The 17,090-nt window shown below is 36.6% G+C and overlaps 1 protein-coding gene and 1 long non-coding RNA gene across 5 annotated transcripts in view; one reads left to right on the top strand and one right to left on the bottom strand.

Moving 5' to 3' along the window:
* LOC102166397 overlaps positions 1 to 14,612 on the bottom strand; it is a 69,948-nt gene extending 55,336 nt beyond the window's left edge. The window contains exons 1-2 of the long non-coding RNA XR_001299488.2: positions 13,819 to 14,612; positions 4,675 to 4,808 (exon numbers count right to left, since the gene is read on the bottom strand). This is a non-coding gene — a long non-coding RNA (uncharacterized LOC102166397). The remainder of the gene's footprint in view (positions 1 to 4,674; positions 4,809 to 13,818) is intronic.
* The window catches only part of POSTN (periostin, osteoblast specific factor), a 33,791-nt gene continuing 25,075 nt past the window's right edge, over positions 8,375 to 17,090 (top strand). For 2 of the 4 annotated variants that reach the window (XM_005668350.3, XM_005668351.3), the window contains exons 1-4: positions 8,375 to 8,622; positions 9,966 to 10,064; positions 13,195 to 13,259; positions 15,184 to 15,341. In XM_005668350.3, coding sequence (XP_005668407.1) covers positions 8,504 to 8,622; positions 9,966 to 10,064; positions 13,195 to 13,259; positions 15,184 to 15,341 — 441 coding nt within the window. In that variant the 5' untranslated portion in view covers positions 8,375 to 8,503. 4 annotated transcript variants of the gene reach the window in all.

Here is a 17,090-nt window from a genome sequence, read left to right as displayed (position 1 = left end):
GTATCAAACAGCATGAAATATTTTGTGAAGATGCAGCTAAAAACACATTACCAATTTACAGTTGCAAAAATTAGTTGCAACCACTAGAGGTCAGACATTTCAAGGTGCAATATGACGCTCAAATACTAGTCATTCAATTTAGAATTCTGTTCTCTGATTTTGAAAATATTTTCTAGGCTTTCTCCCATTACTAAAACTGTGTCTTTTCAAAAAGCTCAAAGCATTCCTGCCTGGGTGTATAGGTGTCTTACACTCTATTTAATTCAAGCTTCAAAACTCTAAAGAGAAATGTAATCCAGGAGTACAGAAAATTAAAGAAACTTTTCTGATGATTTTCTAAAAATAAAATAGAAAATGAAAGTATTAGATATATAATACTTCCACAGGTATTAAATAATTTAACCATAGGTTATAGGGCGCTGTAGGCATTTCTAGGTCTACCAGAAGTCCTAGGGTCTAAATGCCATTCTCCCATTGCCACAAGTATTTTTATCTTCCAGTCATTGAGGGGTAGGGTCTATGAGCTCACCTCTTTTATTTAGGCTGACTTGCGACTTTTTTTTTTTTGTCTTTTTAGGGCCACACCCATGGCATATGGAGGTTCCCAGGCTAGGGGTCAAAAAAGAACTGTAGCCGGCAGCCTACACCACAGCTCACAGTAACTCCAGATCCTTAACCTCCTGAGCAAGGCCAGGAATCAAACCTGCGTCCTCATGGATACTAGTCAGATTAGTTTCTGCTGAGCCACGACAGGAACTCCTGATTCATGACGTTTTTGATCACGAGCATATGCAGCAAAAGACTGCCATGTGAGCCCTAAGTCAGCTCATAAAAACATGCATATTCTGCTTGTTAGGCGGGTCACCGAGCTGTCATGTATGTGGTCCACCATGCTGGAGAGGCCATGGGGAGGTGCTCCAGTTGAGCATGCCAGCTGAGCTCAGCCTTCCCATCATCTTTGCCAACACGCTGGACAGGTGGGTGAAGACACTGTCATAGAGGCGGAGCCTCCCCCAGTACAAGGTGTTCCAGGTGGCAGCTGGAGGTCATTGGAATTATCCCAGCCCCTTGGGTCTCCCCAGCTGAAGCTACAGACATCACAGAGCACATGGGTTGTAAGCAATTCCCATTGGGCACTGTCAGAACACTTGACCCACAGAAATTGTGAGTGTAATAAAGTGGTTGCTATTTTATGCCACTGAGTTTGGAGTGGTGTGTGAGGCAGCACTAGATAACTGGAACATCCACAGAAATTAGCTGAACTCCCTCCTTTCAACGCAGAAATAGCCAAAATGTGGGTCAATGGGCAAATGATTTGTTTGTTTTTCACAATTACTCTCTGGCTATTAACTTTGTAAGACTGGGATGGGAGGAATTAAAAAAAAAAAAAAAACCTAGAGAAAAAGGAACTGCCACATGGTAAAAATATGATGTTTAAATATAAAAATTAACATAATCTGTTTCAAAACTGAAGTTCCCAAATGTTCTCCCAGACTGAAGAATTATTGATTCAGTGGTTTTCCACTGTCTGGCTCTTAAAGTTTCTTACTGTACCAGCATTATCAGCTCCTACGCAAAATGAAGCTTCTCCACCACATTTTACTTTGTGTATGAACTCCAAACACTGCTGATATACATGAATATATCCATTATAATGAATTGCTGTTATTGTTATTTTTAAGCAATGTCTGCATACTTGAGAGTTTATTTTACTTAAGCTGAAAATGATTTGCTAAAGGCAAAAATGTACAACTGTGTATGATTCTATGAAAATTAAAAGCAGACAAAGATTCAAAAAGTCTTTTCTCATTAAGTTAAAGCTTCCATTAACGACTATAGGCCTTATTTTTATTTTTATTTTTTTGGAAGAAGAACCATGGAGTTAAGTCTCCATGTCCACTTGAATGGATTTTCCTCCCCAGGACTCTTTCTAGTTGTTCGTTAAATCCTGGGAGGCTATTATGTCCAAACCCCTGTGCAAGTCATACATGTAGACATAACCTTAGGTCCTATGACTTGGATAACTCCACTTTTCCCACACGTATGAATATCTTTAGGAACAAGAATAAAAAATAAATAATTTTGGACATTTTGTTAAAATAAGAATAGAAAGTCTTTTCCACTCTTGTTCTCCCACAGTGCTAAATAACCTAGTACCCGAAGATGAGTTCGCATGCAAAAAAACCATAGAGAAGAAGTGACATTTTTGACTACATTCGAGTAAAGAAGCTGGAATTCCAATGATATATGAAGAGAGCAAGAAGAAAGAATATCTAATAGTGAAAACTGAATCCCTACAATTGGAAACTCAACATGTAAGATCAGTTTCTGGAGAAGTGGAGAAACACACTTTACTTTAGAGCAGAAAACAGTCAATGTCTCTGAGGACAGAAGACAGATTATGGTTGAAAAATGAGAAGTAACTCAACTTTGGTTGATGTTTTCCTGGGAAGAAGCACAAGAAACTTCTCACTTGTGGAGACAGAGAGAATATAGGAGAATATAGACCATACATTACAAACACTGGAAATAGGAGATGAAGAGGATTTGAGGACAGTGTCAACACAGAAAAATAAACAGAAAAATAAACACAGACAAATAAACAGCAGATGGAGGGCTGGGTATGTGATCTGAGAGTATTTGTTTCAGAGGGTCAGAATCCAAGGAGGTGGTAAATGGATGATTACGAATTACAGTGTTATCATAACTCAGACCATTTTTTAGCAGACCAAATGTACTAGATGGGATGTTGAAATTCTTACACTTGAAGGGTTGGAGGTATACAGATAAGTGCAGCAATTATCCATCCATTCATCATATGGCCTGAAGGAATATTAGAGGTTCTTACAAGTGGGAAGGAGTGATAACTAGAGTCTTAATTGCCTCTGAAACAAGGCCATCCAAATCTAAATGAGAGGAAAGGTGAAAGGCACTGTCAACAGCATCAAACAGGGTGGAGATTAGAAATACAGGACGTAGAAATGTGAGGGGGAGCCACTAAGTGAAAATAGACTGCAGAGGTGATTATTTCCAATCAGTTAACATTTATCTGCAATAAACAAGTCAGTCACAATTTCTTATTCTTACCCCTAGAATATGTCAGCATAGAACAACAACAATAACAAACTCAGATAAAAGATGAAACAATTCATCCTTCAGCCACAAACATACCAAAACAAAACCAGATTTTTCACTTTATATATGGATCTGACCCTCATTTATTGCGGTCAATCTAAATCAACTTTAAAATATTTTACATAAGAGACCACTTATTAATCTTCAGTTGTTGGCATTTTGAAATACATGTAAAATATTTAATATTTTTTCATATCAATTTGATATGAATTATTATTTTAATCAAATTGTAATAGATGGTATCTGTGCTTCTGGAAGTATGTATTGCACCTTCTCCACTAGATGTCTCCAGAGAAATACAAGTTTTACTGCTAATAAGAAATGGTGCTAATACACACCCAGTTTTAAAATTTCAAAAGTACCCACCTTGCCTAAGGACAAATACTTACATTGCTTACTTACTTACGAGAGAGAAAAATATCACTTGATGGGTTTTAAAGAAAACAGGAGTCTAAACGTATATAGGAAAGATGGCTCACTACCCACATTTATCACAGAAAGCCTGTTTACTCTGAAATGAGTTAACTTTAAAGAGACGTTATTTAATGTTTACTTGGGGTTAAGTTAGTCATCTCTTTGAATATGATTTCATTAGCTTAGATATGTTTGGCCAGAGCCTGCCTGGAAGATCTGTGGAGTAGAGGAGGAAATCCACAGGAAATACACCGGCTGGATGGCTGGGGAGATGATACTTCTTAGAGGTTTTACAACTGTGTCAGCCCCAAGTATCTGAGCCTGTATATTGCCCTTTTGACCTCTTTTAAGTTGGCCATTGATGTTCAGGTTTCGGGGTCTTTTTTGACTATATGAGTATTTTAATGAAGGGGAAAAGTAACAAAATTTAATTTTTGGCTTAATTTGAATTCCTTCTACTGTTGGCTGAGTACAGCATAATCCAATCATTTTAAGAAAAAGGTTTTCCCTCACTGGAAGGAAAGATCCATCTCTGCCAGAACTTCAGTTTACAAGGCTGCAAACCCAGGTACAAAGAAAGGAAGGCTGAGCCCTTCACTGGCCAAGGTGCTTGCACACTGAGAAGGGTGCTTCAAAAAAGTGTGGCATAAACTTCAAAGCCTTATCATATTTTACAAGTTCTATTATCTGTAGTTTATAAATAGATCAATAATAAAGAAAAGTGATACTCAAGCAATGTCAACATCCCACAGACCGTATGTTAAAAAGTGGGTTCATAAATTATTTGCAGCAAATAAATCGCTGTTGATCATTCAAAACCATGGAAATTCTGTTTTTAAAAAATCTACTCTTGGCTTGAGTATTCAGGTTTGTTTGAATCCATAGGCCATGTCCAGTCCTAGAGAGTGTAGGAATGTTGGTTACATGCTGGTGATAGCAAGCATGATATTTTAATGACATCACAGTCTCCAGAGGCTACAGGGTTTGCTACAAAGATCAACTGGATAATTTGCAAACTGCCTGTAAATTAGCATACTGATAGCTAGAAACAAAAGCCTCTGTCTTTCAGACACATTGTTTTTCTTTGGTTACATAATAAACCTTTCTTTTTTATTAATGACTTACATTTCCGGGTCAGGCTTTGCAACACTGGAAGTCAGATTTAATTGCCAAGATTTCAATCTTCCTCCAAATTGCTAAGAAAATTACGTAGTCAACCTCAGGGCAGGATCTCATCATGAAGCAGAACAATAAGGGTGCTGTGAGAGAAGGGGAGAAAGAGAGAAAGATTAACCCTTGATGAAAGGAGAGAATTGTGTCCTTCTCAAGATTTTAGAATCTTTTCTCTACAGCCTGAACAATCTTTTCTTCCCATTCTCTGGAACTATTTCCTTCCCTCAGCCTACTCCAAGTTATTGGCTATAAACCCAGATTCAATAATTAGCCTCCCTAAAGCCAGGATCCTTCCTGGCTAATGTAGTTGCTTGCACTTTCTCCCACTATATATCCACCTTATAATATTACACTTCTGGGGTGGACTCAACATTTTAAGTTACAATACTTTATGTATCTTTATTTACCCTAAAATCTTCCTTTCCTTGGTATGTTCTCCAACCTCTAAATTTATGTGTAATTTATATTTACAATCTGGCTCTCATTTTCAAGATCCTCTCTGATGACATGATTCATCCTGAGTGTAAATATTTGTTGAGGGCTAGCATTTGCTGACTTCCATGGAACTTACAGGAGTTCCAAATATGACGTTGAGGATGGATACATTTAAGACCCTATTCCTTGAAACTATGAAAAGAAAGATTTAAGAACTCTTTTTACAGTATGAGCATATATCTTGTTTTTTACAAAAAGTAAACCTCTATTTCCTAACAGAAGGGAGCAGTCATCTTATGAAATACAAAGGTATTTCCTTCTTCGAAACTTTCCTCGTGCACTATTTGTCCATTGAAGGAATCAGGATGAATGGAAGTCACTGATTCCAGTGGATAAAATTGTGATCGCAACAAAAACTAAGTCTGGAGTTTCCTGAAACGAATCTGACTAATATCCATGAGGACACAGGTTCGACCCCTGGCCTTGATCAGTGGATTAAGGATCCGGCGTTGCAGGTTGCAGATGTGGCTTGGATCCGGTGTTGCTGTGGCTATGGCATAGGCCAAGGGCTACAGCTCCGAATAAACCGACCCCCTAGCCTGAGAACCTCCATATTCTGCAGGTACGGCTCTAAAAAGACAGAAAGACAGAAAGAAAGAGAAATTAAGTCAAAATTGTTCTTGAAAATAATAAATATATTTTCTTTTCCCAGGCTAGGGGTCAAATTGGAGCTAAGCTGCCAGCCTACCTTACAGCCACATTAATGCTTAATCCCCACTGGGCAAGGTCAGGGATCAAACCCACATACTTCCTCATGGATACTTGCCAGGTTCATTTCCACTGCACAACAATGGAAACTCCTCAATATATTTTCAATGTAAAGGTACCATTAAGAAAAAAAGTAGGTAACGTGACAGGAAAGTATTAATTCTGCCTTCACCACCATCCTTATAATCAAGTCTATTTGTATTATGCTGGATTATATTTAAAGAACACTTTTACTCTTGATACACATTATCCAAGTCTATATCTTTCCCTCTGGACCTCATTCCTTCCTCTCTAATCAAACCCCACTGGATTCGAGCAGATTTCAGCTTCACTAAAGCAAAGCTTATAAGCATTTGCAGCTGTCTAAAATGAAAAGGGCTGGATTGACAATAGAGAGAACTCCAGCAAAGACTGAATGACTATATAGCGGGGACGTTGGAGAGATTTCTGTATTTTGAGTTCAACTTATTCCCATGTAGTTCCAAAATTCTCTTGTTATATCTTAGAAGATAAGCAATCAATGTTATAATATTTCAGTCTAGATTGAAAACTTTCATATAACTATGTTATCAATAATGTTCTAATAGTTAATATACTGATATTAGGTAGAACTTATTTTCATAAAAGTCTTCGCATGCTACTCAATAGGCAATTATCGACCATCTACTATTTGAACAACACAAGAATAATAGAAACCTATTATATAAAGCAAACCAGTAACATACAAGTAAAGTTAGAGTAATTCCATTCAGAGAAAGATAAATGATAAATTCCCTTCTTTCCACAGAGTACCAGAGAAAGAATATAATTTTCCTTTTCTGCATCTTTTCTCCAGCTCTTTTTGAATTGCTCTTTTATTTTCTATACCTAACATCAAGATTTTCAAATTGAAAAGAACCTTCCAAATCATATTTCCAAATTTATTGTTTCATTGTATGCTTTCTTAATAAACTAGGAGTAAGCTGCAGAACTATTTTAGTGCCCCAAGACAAGATCTTACAGCAAGCTTAATATAATCTACTGATACAACCAGCCTCCCCTAAAAGCCCGTTCAATGGCACAACATGCAGATTTAGTCTAAAATTTCTCCATATTGCCAGTGGGGAAACAACCAGGTCCTGCTATAATGGGCCACTATAGCAGGAGAATTTGCAGTACGATGTCATTTGAATTAGGCTTTGACTTCAGGATAGTGTGTAACCTATTTAACCAGGGAGATGCACTGCAGTTGTCTCAGCTTATCGCTGACTTCTGACATTTGGATTTCTTTTACCCAAAGTGTTCTGAACATTTGACCTACGATGTGAAGTGCTGAGGGCTCATAGTTCCTAGGCTAGCAATTGCAATGTGTAACACTAGGAGACTTTAGCTAGTCTTGATACAGCAGAAGAAATTCTTTGTTGTAGGAAATGTCCAGAAAAGGCAAATCAATAGAGACAAAATATGGTAGTGGTTACCTAGGGCTGGGGTAGCGGTGGGAAGTTCTGGGAGTTGACAGCTATGGGGTTTCTTTGGGGGGACGTAAAAATGTTCTAAAACTGACTGTGGTGATGGGTACACAACTTTGTAAATATACTAAAGGCCATTGAATTAGACACTTTAAATGAGTGAATTGTATGATATGTGAATTACATCTCAATAAAGCTGTTAAAAAGAAGAATTCTAGCAGTTCTGCTTTTTATTAATACACATTGAATTATTCTATTCCAGTTAGATTGGTAACAGTTGTTTCCAACAGGGGATGCTTTTGTCCAGTGACTACCAAGAGATGTGCTGTCTAGAGATGGCCAACATCATGCCATGTAACAAAAAAATAAATCGCACACATTCTTCTTTGCTGCTTCATCTCAGAAGTTAGGGACACTTGCCAGAACTAGATTTATGTTAACTCCATGTACTCCTTGACATTTGAAAAACGAAGTGAAGTGGGAAGTATCCCTCCAGTTTTGTAGGGCTGCAAAGAAAAGGTGATCCCTCCTATATGTTTCATCAGCAAGTTAAAATTCTTATTTCATACTTTGTGCAAGTTCATATCTATTCAACATTTGTTTTTAATCACCCGCCATTTACTGCCTTCACACTTACATCTACCTTTGTTTTCTGGTGAAAAATAACAACCGTTGTTCAATTCGGAGGTAAATTGAAGATGACAAGATGTGATAAGAGCCAATCATGCTCTCACTGAGCACAGGAACATGGACTCCAAAGGGACAGATTACAAAATGATCTTTCAAACTGAAACAAAATCATTTCCCATAAAACCCCCTCTAAGTTACAAAAGAATAAAACAGAAATATGGACATGAAATGAATCAGGGGTAAAGAGAAAGATAAATCATAAAAATAACTATCTTTTTGGTAATGAGAGGAAAAGGAGGCTCAGCGTGCTCAGCAAACAGAGCTGACAACAGCTGACTTTCGCTGGCAACAGGGAGCTGCTGAAGGCTTTTGGAGGGAGTTCAGATTCTCAGGTTGATACAGCGCTCCCTCCCAGCACTCTGACATGTATATAAACCCTGAGCTCTCCATAGCCCACTGCCAGTTCTCTTCGTGGACTAACTGCAACGGAGAGACTGAAGATGATTCCTTTCTTACCCGTATTTTCTCTCTTCTTGCTGGTTGTTGTTAACCCTGCAAACGCCAATGGTCATTATGACAAGATCTTGGCTCACAGCCGAATCAGGGGCCGGGATCAAGGGTAAGTCAGTTTGATGTTATAAACCCTTTTTCCCCCCTTAGCTTGCTGTATGTACAATTTTACATAAAGCTCCTTATTTATAGCTCAGGGTTTTTTTTTTCCTACTTATTACAATGTAACAAGAAAAGGAAAAAAGGAGTGATTTATTGTGTCTTAACCTTTGAGAATTATTGTCAAAATAACTTGTGCATAATTGCTTTTTATGAAACTATATAATTTTAATCTAATTAACAACATTTAACAGGGCATTTCTTTATGATTCAGTTTATTTGTGTTTTTTTTCTGCCCAAATGTTTGGAATGAGGTTTTCAGAATTAAAGAATCTTGTGAGAGGCTCTCATTATGTAAGCTTTGCAGGTATGTAAGTTTTGAAATATCTCACGTGATGTTAATTTTCATTTAAGTTATGAATGAAAATTAAATCACAGGTAATGTAACATGTTCTCTGAATGTCTTGAAGCATTTAAGAATGCTCTTAAATTTTGCATTCTATAAAATTTCCAAAAATTATATTTCTTAGAATAAATTTAACTATGTTAACTTAGCATTTTTAAAGTTATCAGACATAATTTAGTAACTTAACAACCATTTATTACTATTTTTTTGAAATGGATTTTGGCCCCACTTCTTATGTTTCAAAGGGAATTTCCTAATGCTCCAAAGTTTCCTTGCCTTACAGGGTCAATAAGACTTCCATCTCTTTAGGGGAGAAAGACACTTAAAATTTTGGCCAAGGATGTTTTAATGTCATTACTTCCAGTCAAAGAAATAAAATTCCTTTTGTGCAACTGTATTATTTAAGTTAAGCTTAGCATTCATTTACTTCTGTGATTACTTACCTAAAAAAGTACAGAGTATAGTGACTTTGGACTTAGTAAAACTTTCCTGTTTTGCTGTCTGATCTGCCATTGTCCCAGAGTCTAAAAGCTACTCCCATACCCCAAATGGCACATTTGACTTCAGTGGGCCAGGGCAATACCTACTATTCAAAGTGGTAAGGCACCTGAAAACAAAAGTATGTTAAATTTATGTTAAGTATTATACTAGGTTAAGTTTTATGATACTGGCATTTTACTCTCAAACATGTGTAATTTCCACTCTCTCTCTCTCTGTCTCTGTCTCTCAGATTTAGTTTTTCCAATGATTCAGTAGAACTGGATCAAGAATGAGATTTGTACATGACTAAAATCACAACTTTTTAAAATCTTCAAATGTCAAATCCACATGTTAAGTTTTTTCTTTCTTTCTTTTTTTTTTTTTTTTTTTTCACTATCTGCCTTGCAGATAGGAAAAACTAGTTGTCATTTGGAAATTAACTCTCTTTCCCTTCCTCTATGTTTCAGCCCAAATGTCTGTGCCCTTCAACAGATCTTGGGCACAAAAAAGAAGTACTTCAGCACTTGTAAGAACTGGTATCAAGGTGCCATCTGTGGGAAAAAAACGTAAGTCTCATCTCTTCCTTAGTGTGCCAGTTCCAAAACCAACACCATGACACTCATGCCTTTCCATGGACATACACATCATCCTTCTTGAAAATGCGCTCCAAAATTGTGAGCTTAAGAAAAATGGATCGTGTGTGAATAAAGACAAAAATTTCCCCTGCATTTCTCCCTACACCAGTGCAACTCTCATTATTCCTTAGAGTCTATGGCAAGGCCCATGTGATATGGTGCAGAATCACTGTTAAGAGTCTAACTATGTCATTTCTGCTCCTGATTTGGCCTCCTTTATCTTAGGCAAGTCAATTAACTTCTGTGCCTCAGTATCCTTATTTTATTTAAAAAAAAAAAAAAAAAAAAAAGGCCAGAAGAACAAATTTATCTGAAATATCAGGGTTTTAAGGTAAAAATTAATGCTTGCCTATAGTCATTTAGAAATTACCTAAAGTACTCCACTTCGCCCCAGAGTTTTGACCCCAAAAAACCTCAAAGTGTGAAAGGGACTTAAGTTTTATCTCTTCATTTAATCCAGTCATTCCAACCCCAACTGCCAGATCCTCTGGGGTCCCCAAAGGTGACAGTGGAAGCTCACCACTATATTTACTATTTCAATAGCCGAAAAGATGACTGCTGTTCAACTTAGCTATCTATTTCACTGATTAACTTAAAACTGGAAAACATTTTGTATTACTTGATAGCTTATTGGTTTAGTCAATTAGTAAGTATTTGTAGAAGAAATACAGTCCTAGACCTATGCAAGTCAGGAACTACTCATGCGGTACAACTTCTTCATTTTAAGATGAAGGAGCTGAGTTCCGGGCACAATAAGTTTCTAGATCAAAAACGTTAGAGAGGTCATCCTCAGTCGAGAAAACAGTGGAAATGGTTCCTGCCTGCTTCCTGTTAACTTGGACCCCACCCTCAGTGAAGGGCTCCTTGAGAACCAGAATCATAAGCACATCATCATTAAACTTCAGTTGCCTTCAACAGGTGTAAGACTTGGAGGATGTTAAAAACATATTCCTAACTTAACAATACTGGTTGCAAATACTAAGTATGGAATCACTTAACCTTTTGGCGTCCTTATTTCTTTACCTGTGAAATGCAGATTTAATACTTAGAGAGTTTCTGAAGCTAAAATAAATGAATAAATGTGAAATTACTAAGTAACTCTAACTCATGAGTCTTAAAACTGCTTTAAGCAAATTGGATATATGCTGCTGGGAAAAGGAGTTGTGAGCAGAGACCTATTTAAAAGGATAGTATTATCTTTATTTCCATTAAAAATCATGTATTCAAGGAAGATAACCTTAGCTGGACTGTGCCTCCCCACAGTAACCACAGGACCTTGTTGCCCATTCCCACACGCTGCCTTAATAGAGTTTCAACTGATATTACTTTTTGACCTATTAGTTTGCAGACATCTGCTAGACTTGTGAGTCAGCCACACAATTACAATGTAAGTCAATGGTTACAATGATCCTGGCCATGATTTAGGCCTCAGTAGGGGACTCTGAAGCTCTGGATCCTTCTTCTTTTGTTCCTCATATTCTAGGTTGCCAGAGGTCTACTTGGAATGCACATTAACTATGTAATAAGAAAGGACTTGCTCTCTGAAATATTTAGGGTAAATCTTTACTACACCTTTCCTGGAAGTTAATGATATCTGATATAATCTTACCTTAATCATCAAAATGTATTAGAGATGCTAAGGCTTGTACAAAGCATATGCCAAGATTCTTTGTTGCTTTCCATCCAAAAAAAAAAAAAAAAAAAAATTCTCTGCTTTGAAACCTGGCTTTTAACCGGAAACATAGCAGTGTCTCCTTTGTTTAATTGTATTAACTTATTTCCCTTAACTTCATTTTCACAAATATATTTACAAATGTGCTCTGGAATAAATGAAAACGCTGGTTTCTAGTTTCAATAACTAAAGAAGTCACTAATATTAACAGGAAGAATGTCTGACCTGCCATCACTTTCTACTGCTAAAATGTCAGTTATCTTTAGTACTTAATGTAGCAGTGGGCACAAACATTTACCTTCTGGTCGAAGAGTGGCTTTGGGGATATGGAGGAAGTAACTGAGTCTAACGAAAAACCTAAAGTTTCGTACGTTTAAGAGATTCTCAAAAATACATATCGGCTCAGTAATATAATATTTTATAGACTTCCTTTTAAAAACATCAGTGACATTTTCAGTTGGTATTTCCATGAGATTTTAGGTGCTATTCAGAAAATAAAGATAAATTTCCCACTTTCAGGTATCAACACAGATAACCATATTTCTCAACTATCAGGTGAAATTACAATTGCCTGTTTTGGAATTCTATCCAAAATATAATTCCATATATAATATATGCGAAAGCTAAAGTATAAGCAATTCTTAATCAACTCCTTGGCAACCAAATATTTACTTTTTTTTTTTTTTTTTTTTTTTAAGGCTGCATCTGTAGCCAATGGAAGTTCCCAGGCTGGGGATCAAATTGGAGCTGCAGCTGCAGCCTACACCACAGCCACAGTAACACCAGATCTGAGCCACATCTGTGACCTATGCTGCAGCTTATGGCAACAGTGGAGCCAGGCCGGGGATCGAACCCACATCTTCACAGAGACATGGGGTCCTTAACCTGCTGAGAGCTACAATGGAAACACCCACATTTATTTTTAAGACTATCTATGTAAATAAAATTATTTTAGAGATCATATTTGCATAAGGTCCCCTATAGTGTACATATGTTTCCAATACCAAAGCATTGTTTTATTTGAGATTCACAACTACCCCATGAGTAGGTATTTTAGCTACTACGTTCAAGTTAAGTATTTGGGGAAACTGGAACTCAAATTTATTGAAAGACTTGCTCAAGATCACACATCTACCAAGTAGTGGAACTGGGAAACAAACTCCATGCTTTTGGCTCAAGATTCTGGAACTTTTCCACATGCTGTGAGGCTAGAGAGAAATCAAGCTAATATAAAATACTTTGGTGCCAAAAGAAGCAAATGAACAAAACCACTTGATTTCTAAACTCTTAATAAATGATGACAATAAGTGACATGCTTTGCTAAATTTATGTTATAATGTATCCTATGTAGTCTCCCCATTTTAATAGCAATTTTCTTCCAATGTACAGGACTGTGTTATATGAATGTTGCCCTGGTTATATGAGAATGGAAGGAATGAAAGGCTGTCCAGCAGGTAAAGTTTCAATTACCGAATTAAATGAAGAATGTGTCTTGTTTGAGGAAAAAGGGCTGAAGTAGCTTGGAGAGAGTTCAGTTTTTTTTGTGTGTGTATTTAGTACCATGATAAATCCAAGACAGAGTCCCCATATCTTGAATTTAATCATGAATTTATCACAGTGATAAAATATTAAAAAATATATCTTATACACTGGATGCTGGACAATACAAAGAAGCTTAATCTAAATTTAAATTAGTCCAACTTTCCTTCAAGAACGAAGATCTCCACTGCAAAATCCTTTTCTTTGTATTTGTCCAGAAACATAGGCTGACCTCTTGGCAAGGCATCATCTTCTCTGATTTTATACGTTCCTCCTATTGAGTTTGTTTCCTATAACTTGCCAACTAGGGAAAAAACAGTTCATCTATTTCCTCTTTGAAATGACAGCCATTCAGATATGTAACAGAAATTATCACACCCTTCCCCCAGCTACAGTCATTTCTCCAACAGAATCTTCTCTTCTCTGGGCTCCCCACCTCCAGTTCAAATGTGATAGAGGCTTTGGAGCCCTTACCATCATTCAGGAAAAGCCTCTGGTCCAGTCATTTGTTTTATGATTGTGATCCAAAGCTGATGTCCACAAGCCAAGTGTGGCGAAGCAGCTGAAAGAATATTAAAACAAATACTTCAGTTTGGGGAGCTCCTAAACTTTGGTTAATGTCATCGGCAACCATGCCATATCATTAACTCACGTTGAATTTTCAATTCATTTAAATTGATCATAGGCCTTTTATACATGAGGACTGTCAAGTCAAGTCTTCCTCTGGGATTTCGTTCTTTTTTTTTCTGATTTAGGCATAGGATTTACATGGAACCTTGTGACATTTAACCTGCTAATTGTGACTCATTTCCCTCATCCTGTTGGAGTGTTTAATAAAATCCTGATTTTGTAATGCAGTTTACTAATTGTGTGCCTAGTACTGCAATATTCACAAAAATAATAGCCATTTTTCTTGTGATATTATCCAAATCATACTAAATTTCAAATAAGATAGGGTCATAAAAAATAAGTTGGCTGTGCCAAGCTGCAGATTGGCATTCATGTATTGATCTTATGAAGTTCAGGAGATATATCCTGGAAGTGTTACGTATTTTGATCTATTTATTTCCTTAAATTATGATTTAAAAAAAAGCTCTACATATTTCTTTTAGGGACCCAGAACTCTATATTTATACACCTATATTTAACCGTTTTACATTATTTAGGAGCTTTGAGCCAACATGAAAAAAAATTACCTTTGCCTTGCTCTCTCTCTCTCTCTCTTTTTTTTTTGTCTTTTGTCTTTTTTAGGGCCACACCCATGGCTATGCTGATTGCCAGGCTAGGGGTAGAATCAGAGCTGTAGCTGCCAGCCTACATCACAGCCACAGCAATGCGGAATCTGAGCTGTGTCTGTGACCTACACCACTGCTCATGGCAATGCCGCATCCTTAACCCTCTGAGCAAGGCCAGGGATCGAATCCACTTCCCTATGGTTGGTAGACGGTTCATTAACCACTGCACCACAATGGAAACTCCCCTTTGTCATTCTCGATGAGAAGGAAGAAACTTTTTTTTCCAGCAAAATAATTTAAGAGACTTGCTGATAATGATAATTGAACCCTTTTGACATAGCAGATTTGATACTTAGACTAAAATGAAACTAGGACAATAATTTAAAATTCATTTTCAACCAATACAAAGGATGTGGGAAATGATATATTTCAACTCAATTATTTGACATTTGAATGGCAACTTCCATATAAAATTGATGATTTATAGAATTTTATTGCTAAAATTATCAGTTAAGTGTGTCAGACAACTTGATGTAAAGGTTAAATCATTGTAAATTATATTCATGAAATGTTATTGTAAGTACGTATTCATTTCTTATTTCAGTTTTGCCTATTGACCATGTTTATGGTACTCTGGGCATCGTGGGAGCCACCACAACACAGCGCTATTCTGATGTCTCAAAACTGAGGGAGGAGATAGAAGGAAAGGGATCATTCACTTACTTCGCACCCAGTAATGAAGCTTGGGACAACCTGGATTCTGTAATTTATTGTTTTTATGAATGTAGTTTTTTGCTACTTTTATTTTAATTAATTTATTAACTTAGAAATTAACATAAATTGTATATCTTTCTGTTGTGCATAAAAGGATGAATTATTGAAGGTAAGGAGTAAATGATTTTAATACATCCAGTGATGGAATAACACCCCAGCAAGCTCATGGACTAGTTAAAAAAAAGGCAAACCAATAGTGGACTGAACAAGGACGTGTTGTTGTTCTCTTTTATGCCTTTCCTCTTTCCCTTTTGGTTATGAGAAAATGTATATCATTTTAGATGACATAGAAATGAAAGGCAAGAGCTTTAAATTGCCTTTTACAATATGCTGTATCATGTACAATTATTACTTTAATTACATGTAAACGTATATGCCTGTTCAAAGACTGGCAGATTTGTAAACGTGTGGATATTTAAATGAAGGGTTGTAAGCAATACATTTGTTTTTTCAGGCATTTTTTGTGCCTCGTCTGATTTACAACCCACTAAATCATGACTCAATATCCAAATCTGTAAAACTGGTGTAGAATATATTCCCACTTTCTACCTGATGTGAGGATGAAATGATAATTACTACTAGAGTCAGATAACATTGAGTACAACTTGAGCAGATTCCTCTAAATTTTATTTTGCTACGTTAACTGTGTAGTTAATTGATTGCATTATAGAACCTCCTCTCTTCTGGTTGTCTTTACCCACCTCTCTAACCACCTCTCTGGTTCCTTTTGCTGACTCCTCTGCTTCCTTGCCTTAAGAGAATGGTTCTTAGGAAAATGTCCTTTAGGAACTATACTCAGCAGTTTACTTGTACAACCCATGACCTCTGCTTTCACTTTAATGCACAGAACCATTGAACCCCAGGAGAATACTTCTAACATCCATCTTCTTATTTCTCCTTGGACACACCATCTTTATTTTTAAACAAAACATTATCTAAAACATATGCTACTTTCTTTCTCCCCATAAACAACTGCTTTCCTGCTGTCTCTTTTCCATAATTGGCCATACCAATCTCAGAGTTCAAACTTGAAAATTATGAGTCAAGCTTACTTCCCCTCTCTCCAAATCTTAGAAACAACTGTTATCCAACCACATCTCATTTTTCACCCCCATAATACTCTCCTTTCTGCTATGCGTTACCACCAGATTAACTTTCCTAAAGCCCAGGCTGATCGTTACATTCCAATTCTGCAAAAGCTTCAGTGGCTCCACTGCCAATTTAACTTACACTTTACTAGGGCACTAAAGTCTTTGATTTTATTGTCCCCTATAATTTTATATAAAAATTTCTATATAAAATTTCTTTCTTAATATTATCTGATAAATGTAGAAGTAGACAATTACCACTCTGGACAACTTCTGCTTGCTCAACATCCAGCCAGTGCCTGCAACTGGACTTAGAATGATCACATCATTCCTACCCTTTTGACCCTTCAAGACCTGTCTCCAAAGCTTGAATTGCTGGCTATCTTCATTTGACCCCCAATCTATTTTTTTCTCTTCCTGTTCTTTATCTTACTATGTTCATTTTTACCTGTTGTTACAGGGTAAGTTGAGACTTCCCCTTACTTATCATTGTATTTCTCATAAACACCAAGTACAGTATGAAATAATATGGTAGTGTATAAATAAAAAGGTATAGGATAGTTGAATTCTTGAATTTTTTATAGAATAAACATTAAATGCTTATTAAAAATCCAATGTTATATACAAATATAATACCATTTTTGTTTTG

The sequence above is a fragment of the Sus scrofa genome, chromosome 11, assembly GCF_000003025.6.
Source record: "Sus scrofa isolate TJ Tabasco breed Duroc chromosome 11, Sscrofa11.1, whole genome shotgun sequence".
In the NCBI taxonomy this organism is placed as follows: Eukaryota; Metazoa; Chordata; class Mammalia; order Artiodactyla; family Suidae; genus Sus; species Sus scrofa.
This window is presented reverse-complemented; position numbering and strand designations above follow the sequence as displayed.